The sequence below is a fragment of the Pollachius pollachius genome, assembly GCF_949987615.1.
Source record: "Pollachius pollachius genome assembly, chromosome: 1".
NCBI lineage: Eukaryota > Metazoa > Chordata > Actinopteri > Gadiformes > Gadidae > Pollachius > Pollachius pollachius.
In genome coordinates, this window is record NC_136934.1 from 31,610,818 (window position 1) to 31,620,817 (window position 10,000).

Below are 10,000 nucleotides of genomic sequence, written 5' to 3' on the forward strand. Positions count from 1 at the left end.
GTGGATGTGCTGGTACAGCAGGGTGAGCAGCTCACATGTCCTCTGACTGTATTTATATGACCTTGTCATGACGACCATGCTCTCTTTCAATCTGATGTACAATGATTGTGTGCGTGTGTGCACCCATGTGCAAACGTGTCTGAGTGTGTGTATTATTGTGTGTGTGTGTGTGTGTGTATAGTCATATCCCAGTGTGAGTGTGGCAATGTGTGTTTGTGTGTGAGGGTGTGTGTAGGTATGTGTGTGGATCTGCGTGCGTGTGTGAGTGTGTGTGTGTGTAGTAAAGGCTGACGTGGGAAGAGACAGAATATCGCAACACCAGGAGAGTCTCCAGAGTTGAAAGGATTTCTGTGTTCTCTCCCGTCTGAATGAGCCATATATAGTCCCACACAGGTGTGAGGAGAGGGGGGGGGGGGGGGGGGGGGGGGGGGCGGGGGGGGAAGAGAGAGAGAGAGAGAGAGAGAGAGAGAGAGGGAGGAGAGGCAGGGACGGAGTGTTGTCAATGATGGAAGATCAACCAATGCTTCTGGGAGAAGTTCATTAAGGGGATAAACTAATGTTTGGTTGAGAATATCATGAGAACAGATTGAGAGAATTGAAGTACGTGAAATTAGCGTTAGTTAATGAAGATGAAGGTGCGTTTTGGGCAACTGGGCGATGGGGAGGAAGCATTGACGTCATCACTGAAATAAAGAATTTTGTGATGAGAGATAGATGAAGAGAGATCAGAAGCAAGAGTCGAAGGAAGCAATTGGAGAAGTAGAATAAATGACAGCTACAAAGCGTTACGTGATTAGAGATAGCTGAAGCGGTGTGTTTAATGTGCGAGAGAGAAAACGAGAGAGAGAGAGACACATACACATACAGACACAGACACAAACACACAGTGACTCCAATGAGGATGTGGAGGCAGGAAATGGCTCCATCCATCTTTAATGTTCCAGGGGGTTACATTAGCGGGCGCGTTCCCTTACAGCTGTGACATGGAACATGACTTGCGCTACCGGGGTGCCCTACCCGTGTGCCCCCCGACGACACGCAGAGACAGGAGGCAGGAAGTGGCCCGCCACGCTCCACCGTTTGGTGTCCCGACCACTGCCGCGGCCTATCAGGGGGCGGCGTACTCTCTGCTCTCTCGGGTCGCCCCCCCCCCCCCCCACCCAGCCCCCATCCACCCCCCTCCTCCCTACATCCACCCCCACCCCCTCTACATACTCGCCAAACTCCATTTTGCAGTTTACCACAGAAGGCAGGGTTGAGTGGCGGGACGGGGTGGAGGGCCGGGCGGGGGGGCACATGCCTCTACATTAACACGCATGGGGAAGGAGGGGGGAGGGGGAGAGCTAAGGAAAATAGGACATGGGAGAAGACTGTTTTGTTAAAACAAGCGAACGACAGAAAAGGGCGATGATTAAGTGAGGCTGGGATGAGATGTTACGAAAGCATGTGAGATTAGAACAGGGAATGTGGATTAAGAAGCCAAAGATCACAGGTAAAGCGAGAGAGAAGATTGAAACAATAATAAAAAGAGATCCAAACCATACATGAAAGAGAGAAAGGAATGATGTGCTACTTGCCGTTGATGGCATATGAAGGTATTTAGATCACTGACCCAATTTCATTCTTGTCTCTCTCTCTCTCTCTCTCTCTCTCTCTCTCTCTCTCGCTCTCTTTCTACTAACACACACACACACACACACACACACACACACGGCTCAGTGATGCAGATGCAGCCGCACAACAGGAGGGAAGGATGCACATGGTGTCCAATCAGAATGACTGGTTCGTATTCCATCCAACTTTTTTTCCCCTTATCTCACTCTCTCCCAAAAATACACACTCACACATTTGCACGCACGCACAAACACGCTCTCTCACACACACACACTCACACATACGCACACAAACAAACACAAAACACCCCTTGCAGTTTCTCTCTATTTCTCTCTTCTCGTTGTATTCATCCGCCCAATCTTGTAACGTGGCATTTTCTCTCTCCCTCAGTATATTTATTCATATGATTCAGTTGATGGTCCTCTCCCCGTTGCATTCTTACAGACATACCGAGAGTACAAAGGCCCATTGGCTCCTCTTGTAAAGGTCCATTTGGGCTCTCTATATTCCATCCCCTATTTTGTTTCTCTGCTGAGTGATTTGACTTAGCAGTTCTGTGGGTAAAAAGCCCAAGTTAACACCCGGTGCCTGGTCATCCATCACGCTGAAACTCAATAGCTCATGCTTCAGCACCGTGCTCCAGTCTTAGTCATAATACGTTATATTTCCATTACAAAAAACCATACTCACACAAACTCACCCTAGCGCTGTGAAGCCCTAGGTTCTCCTGAGTGGATCTTTACGTGCCTTAACCTTCTCTTAGCGAGAATATCGAATAAGAACAACAACAGAAGGATAATACGAAGCGAAGCCCTGTTGCCAGGGCAGGACGCAGTAGTGGCGTGGACGTCCGTTTCCGGCCTGAAGGGGACAGCGGATTGGACTCCGCATGTCACAGGGTCTACCTGGACGCGGGCCTACCTGGAGCCGGATGCACAACCCCTGGGTTCCGGTGTGCGGCTGAACAGGTGTAATCGCGTTTCACGCTCGGCCGTGCTTCTGCCCCTGTCTTTCGCCTCCATCATGAGACGTAAATGTCAGAGGAGAAAGTAAAACCCTCCTGGGGCTGTCAGTGTCGACAAGCAGAAGCCACAAACTAGCGCTCAGCATCTCCCGGCCCTGCTTGTTATTCTACAGCAGAGCCAGGAAATCCTATCCCTCTCCCCTGGACGTCCAATGCTTCGGATCGGGTGGAACATTCTCCTTCTCCTCTCGCTCTGTTGACATAGGTCCATCAAGTCTGTATGCTTTTAATTTTTGCACTTTCCTGTTAAGGGGAATATTTAAATTAGATTGCATTGAAAAGCAATTATATCGGAAATGCTCCGCTGATTCAAGAGGAAAAATAGCCTTATAACTTCCAGACGCAATAATAGTAATATAAATCAATATTTCCTGCATAATTAGCCTGCCACTATCAGTTAGTTCAGGTACATGTCACCCTGTGTGTTTTACCTGACAGGTGTCTGTAGTGGTATTGATTGAACACCGGACCACTGTTCAATTATTTCTTCCTCCAGGTGTGTGTAGGAAGTTGCCAGCATAAATTAATTAAGTGTTTCAATAGAATCTGATGTAACATTATACATATACCTGCCTGGCACCTATTGCACTCCCAGTGTACACTTCTACTCAAAGCTTCCTAAGGAGGTAGGATTTCCCTTGAAACGGAAATCGTGTGAAAGGACACTTGACTTGATTTAACAACACAATTGGGAACTCATGAATAAATAAACCCGAAACATTCCAAGGCTGAAAAACAAAAGAGTTGTTCCACTTTTGACATTTTTCTTTTCTTCACACTCCCCCCAACCCCACACACACACACACACACACACACACACACACACACACACACACACACACACTTCCCACTGTGGAGCACGGACCCTGACGACATCCCAGATAGCCGTCCCTGTAACCGCCTGTTGTTTCCGTTTCTCAGCGCGTTCATTAGTCAATGAACTGATCAACTAAACATAATCCAATGAGCGCCTCAGCATCGTGGTGGGCTGCTCATTCATAGGGGCTCCTTTCATCACCCCCGTCTGGGATCTGCCGTGGCACTGGCCCGTTGGGACGGGCTGGGGGAGGGTGGCGGGGGTTATTTGTCAGTAAATATCAGACCGATGCAGACAAACACAAATGGCGGGGGCCCGGGCACAGACATAAAGCAAAAAGGAGCATAAAGACATTTCACAGTTGACTTGTCAGGGCGGGAGGATTAATTGTGCTAGAGTTGACCCCCCCATCCCCGCATTAGGAGCTTGTTGTGATTAGTAGGAAAGCCATTAATGGTGGAGTGGTGGGATAGACCTTTGCCATAGTCATCTCTCTGCATTACATTAGACAACTGGTGGTGCTAAGGACAACTTTGTGTGTGTGTATCTGTGTGTGTGTGCGTGTGTGTGTGAGGACACGATGCCATGCAAATGCATAGACACATGACACACAACCGCGTCACTGTATGACATAAAGAGACAGTACTCTGGCAATTACCAAGAGGCAGAGTTATGTACAGTACAGCAATGTAACAATTCATTCCCCGCCAACGTTGCCTGGAGTATCTTTAGTCTGGGTCCATTCCTTGAGTCATTAGCTTGCATCCACTTATCTTTCACCCTCATTCCGTCTCTCCCTCTCTCCCTCTTCCCTCTCCACTCCCCCCCTTTCCCCCTGCGGTTTCTGTCACTCGTTCACAGACGACTGGCCATTACATCTCTATGACCTAAATGTGTCACATCCTTCCAACAATTCCTCTCTCGCTCCCTCTCTTTTGCTCTCCCTCTCTCTCTATGGCTCTCTCTCTCACTGCCTCCTCCCCCTCTTCCCATACATCCCTGTTCAGTCCTCTCACACTGTTCTGTAGAGACTGTAATGTTCGTCCTCATTGAACTCGCCGACATGCATTCCAAAGTTGACTTTTATACATTCTAAATTTCAACGATATGCGCGCGTGTGTGTTTGTTTGTGTGTGTGTGTGTGTGTGTGTGTTTGTGTGTGTGTTTGTTTGTGTGTGTGTGTGTGTGTTGTCTCCCTCGACTGCAATCAGTGGTAAACCCTGAACAGACACAGACACACACACACAAACACACGCAAGCTCTTAAAATAGCAAACAGTTCCAATATGGTTCCTCCCCCTGCCCCCTCCCCCCTTGGACCCCATGTCAGAACTGCTGGGGATCAGAGTGACAGCAGCTCGTCTCTGATGGTGACTCAGGAGGGAGAGCACGAGGGGGGCTGACAGCCGGCAAGGTGGGCGAACAACAAGCTCCCGGGTCAGGAACCTGCCATCGTTTCACAGTGTTGATGTAACATGGGGTAAGACCATCTGACATGATCCATAACTGTGGGGTAGGACCCTGGTCCGTAAATCTGGAGGTACCTAGGCAGGCGGACCCGTTGACGTTGGGCTCGTATCCCTGGTCGCAGATGCATCCTCCGACAGGCACCATCCACTCTCCCTCCGCGTTGCAGTGCATGCGGGGCGCGGTGCCTGTCTGCGGTTGGCTGTGCAGCACGCAGGTCCCGCCCACGGGCACTAGGGCGGTCGGCTCCGCCCCCGACGGCGTGGCCGGGTAGGATGCGAGATAGCGGTTGGTGGCTGGGCAGCGGCGGTAGAATATGGACACGCCCATCAGGGAGACGCAGGCGCCGCTGTCGACGACAGCCAATACGAACCTGAAACGACGACCAGCAGAGAGTTAGCATTAGAGTTAGCAAAGAGAGTTAACATAGAGCATAAGTATAGAGCAATAACATAGAGAGTTAGCATAGAGCGTTAATATAAAGAGTTAACGTAGTGAGGTAGCAGAGAGTAGGGGAGTAATATTTAAAATCAGAAAAGTAAACACAGTTTGTAATGGATAGTAATACGGTATGGCAGAAAAAAAAATGGTGCTGGATTTTGGCAAATTTTGGAGTCACAGTGATATAATTATTATAAAACAGTGATACTGTATTTTAGTGGGACTTACATGTTTTTGTTTGAGTGATGTCAGCGGGGGCTGAACCTTACCATTGTTACTATCTTACTAACTCTCCCAACAGCCTACAACCCAAAAATGTCAACCAACTCAGATAAAAAGAAATAACTAAAGGTTTGGGCGTGGCATTTACAGACATTTTAACACACGGTTAAGATTATTGCTCTTTAAAAGCCTATCGTTGCATTTTGGGTTATGTTTATAGTCTCATCCAAACTTTTTAAAGGGACTATATGTAGGATGTTAACATGCATAAATCACGCCAATAGGCAACGAACAGGTTGTTATTGAACCTAAACACAGACCTTCCCTGGCTCTCTCTCTGCGTAGAAAAGCCTGTAGGCTGAGTCCTGTTTTATTCAAAGGGGCGGTTTTACCAGAAGAAGGGAAGGAATTGACGTACAAGCTCAGATGATGGAAAAAGTGTGTTCTTTCATAACTTTTAAATTTGTATATTTTCAGTCCATTATATCCACTCATGCAACTCTCATTGTCTTTTTACAGCTAACCTTTATTCCTGATTATAAAGATCATCAGTTTATTATTGTTATTGTGTCAACCCTAGGGGCTCCCTCACACTGCAGCACAGATAGAGCTGCAGTGTGCTTATCAGCCAAAGGGATCAGTAAGGAGAAGGAATGCATGACGCCTACACCTACTCCCTTTAAAGGAGAGATATAAAATAGTAGAAATAAAGAACAAAAATATACTCTTTCATGTTAGGGCAGATGAAGGAACGGAGCCTTTGATACCATAGTTTATAAAGATTTTGTTAATATATATATATATGAATATATATGAATACCGAACAGAACCGGAAAAACCGCGACCATCAACTGTGAACCGAACGGCGTCTCACCTGAACCGTTACTCCCCTAATAGACTTAGCATAGGGAGTTAGCATAGTGAGCTAACATAGTGAGTTAGCATAGAGAGGTATAATAGTGAGTCAGCAGAGAGGTAACATGGAGAGTTAACACTGTGAGTAAGCAGAGAGTTAGCATAGAGTTAACTTAGATAATCAGCAAAGCGACTTAGAGAGAACCTCTCTATGTTACCCTTTAAAACATTGATAACCATGCGCAGTTAACCGATTGTTACCCGTTGCGCGTGAGCGGGGCGAAGCTGCGTGTCTTTATGTTTATCCGCTGGTAGCGGTTGGGCTGGTACTGGTGAGGGGAGCTGGGCTCCACCTTGGAGAAGCTCTTGTCCGCCGCAATGGTGTCCACCTTCACCCAGCCCTCCCTGCTGTCCTTCTCCCCACTGGAGGGCTAGTGGAGGGTGTGTGAGTGGAGAGAGCAGGCGGGGGAGGGCAGAGTGGACAGCAGATGAGTACCGCAATGATGAGGGGTGGTGGGTGGGGTGGATGGGTGGAGGAGAAGAGAGGCGGAGGATAATGATTGGCCGCAGCGAATGAAATGACGTGAGGAGAATGTGCACAGGGAGGAAGGGGGAAATGGAAAACATGGTTGTTAAAGGAGTGGGCTGCACATCTACACACTTATGAATTATTCATGGTCAAATAAATCATGGGAAGAATGATACGAATATATCGCCAACAAAAATAACGACTTAATTTGTTTTTTGTTATGTTTACATAATGCAACCCGGCAAATGTGTCAGTGGTTTACATTAAATGACTCCCATTAGGACTCAACTCAACCACTGCTCCGCTCTCTCCCTGCCTCTTCCCCTGCTGCGTGAGTCGGCAAGTCTTCCCTCATCAGGCTTTCATTTGCATGTTTAACCAGTGTCTCTCCATCCCCAAGGATGAATACATTCCTGAACCAATGCTGCCTCTCTCATTCCGTGACTGTAACACCAAATGGAAACTCATGCCACAAGGCCTCTGCACAATCTCCCATCTCTGAGGCAAATAAGCACACAAACAACCAAACCCAACAACTTGCAAAGTGCTCTCGCCGCCAGTAACCGTTAGGTTTGAGGCTAAGCTAACACGGAACCCTAAATGTGCAAGGGCTCATTTTCCGCTGAAATTTCTGTCAGAGGAAATATAACTGCTGTGATGGAGTGAGAGTAAAAGGCTGACCACACCGACTTATGGGTATATTTTGTTAAGCAAAACAACAGCTTCTCAACAGCTGTATCACAACACTGAGGCTTGCCATCGCGGCAGCCATGACAGCTGATGTTGGCAGGCCTGGCTGTAATAATGATGGTAATTATAACTTGTCCGAGGAAATGGGATGATGAGCAGCCCCTTCTGTTTGGATATATCGTGACAAATCTGTAATTTACATTTCCCATTCATAAAATGCTCCTCCTCGTAATCTCGCTTGTGGACCCTGAGGCGAAGTTTCCATAAAAACACAGACAAACACACACACACGCACGCACACACACGCACACACGCACACACGCACAGTTAGGGCCCTATCTTGCATCCGGCACAATTTACTTTCTCACTGGCGCATGTGTCGTTGCTAGTTTGCAACTGGCGCAGAGCATTCTTTTCCCTCCTGCGCCACGCGTCTGTAAATTAGGGAATGATCTCTTCGGCGAAAGGAGGAGGCGTGTTCTGGCGCAAACGTTCCCAGGTGCTATTTTGCAGTTTCAGAAATCAATAGCGCCACATACCAGGAAATACCTGGTTTAAAGTCAGTGGCGCATTGTTCAGATGCTATTTTAAGGGCGCTTGCATAATGTTGCTTGTGCACCTTGCGCATACACTTTGCTTCTCTCATCTACCTAGCCACACATTCTTGGTAAATTACTTGGGAAAGAACAGCTGATACAGCGGTAATAAGTTGTACTTTTAAATCAATGCATCTGCAAACACCGTACAGCAAACACATATTTTCTTGACACAGACATCGTGCACATGCCCATAACTTTTAGGATTGATGAGTATTTGATTGTGAGAAAACATTGTTTTTCCGCAAGTGTTAAAAAGAATGAATGAATGCGGGCGTGCGTGTGTGTTTGTGTAAAATAATTAATGAATGCGGGCGCGCGTGTGTGCGTCCATCTGTTTAAACACACGCAAACTAAACACGTAACGCATAATACAGTCCATGGCAATGTACATTAACGGGGGGACACATGCATATTAGGAACACAAGTCGATAACAATAATGCATACAATACTGATAAGAAACAATGTTTATAATGTATTGCGTATATCATTAAATAGAACCACAGTTACCGCATATCATATGTGTGTTAAGTTTTCTTTGCGGAAATTTATTAGAGGACTCAGTATTTCTGAATTTTGGAAGAAAACCTTATTCCATGTGTGAATTAGGCCATATTATTTGGCCATAAACTGCCATTTGAAGTTTGAAATTCATGTGCATCTGTCTCATCGGAGACTGCAGACGCGCTGTCAAAATATCAACTTGTCAGATTCAAATGCGCTCGTGGCTCTTAAAGGGGATGTGAGCTGGCACTCTCATTGGTTTATTGCACGTTACGCCCAAACCACACCTACGGGCTACTTCAGACCAACCCTTTTTAGATTTGCGCCGGGCGCAAGAGTCCTTTTTGCGGCGGTAAAATAGCGACATTGCCATAGAACCGCCCACAAAGCTACTTGCGCTTGGCGCTTCTCACTTGCGTTTCAGACTGTTAAAATAGGGCCCATAGTGTCAACAGTTGTCTTTCGTTTCCTATTCACCCAAGGTTGTTTGAGATGGTGTCGTTTGATTTGAAATATTGACGTGATCTACACGTGTTAATAAGCCTCTTCTAGGATGTGCAGGTATCAAACAATTATTTGACAGTCAAACCAATGGATTGTTTTGCAATGTCCTCTGCTGTTCCTACCTCGGCCGCCCATGTCCTCTCCAGCTCCCTCTGGGAGTCGGCCTGTTTGTAGTAGAGGGTCAACGTCTCGCGACAGGTGGGGGACGGCGAGCGCAGGCTGGCACAGTCGCGCACGGAGAACCGCAACGTGACGAACACCCGCGGCGCCGAGTCTCGGAACAGGAAGGGTGTGGCCAACCAGTTGTCCTGGAGACGGGGGTTCTGGTTGACGTTACACACTTCAAAGGTCCGGATGAGTTTCCCTCGGTCGTCCAGAACGCTCACCTCGTCCCACTGAAGACAGAGACAGGTTGTTTTGACGGTATGTTGATACATCTTTGTGGAACAGAAATAAAATGTTTACACTTAAAGGCAACCACAAGGTGTTGGTATCCTCAATCGTTTTTAGAGAACAAAAATCAATTAAACATGTAGGCACCAAGGTCGGGTGATCTTTCAAAATCCACGCTAAAGATAAGAATGGCTAGCATACATACAAAAGAAAGTGAAGCCAAAAAAAATGTATGCTTTATTTCCTTCACATTTTTGTTGGCTTCACTTTATTTAGTTTGAATGCTAGCCATTCTCTATGAACACAAAATAGGACCTATTCAAGTATTATGATAAGGCATAGGC

General features: G+C 46.9%; 1 protein-coding gene across 1 annotated transcript in view; it reads right to left on the reverse strand.

Moving 5' to 3' along the window:
* ephb6 (eph receptor B6) overlaps window positions 1–10,000 on the reverse strand; it is a 38,222-nt gene that overhangs the window by 12,475 nt on the left and 15,747 nt on the right. The window contains exons 3-5 of the mRNA XM_079730810.1: window positions 9,386–9,658; window positions 6,701–6,870; window positions 4,999–5,294 (exon numbers count right to left, since the gene is read on the reverse strand). Of these exons, the coding sequence (XP_079586936.1) occupies window positions 4,999–5,294; window positions 6,701–6,870; window positions 9,386–9,658 (739 nt within the window). The remainder of the gene's footprint in view (window positions 1–4,998; window positions 5,295–6,700; window positions 6,871–9,385; window positions 9,659–10,000) is intronic.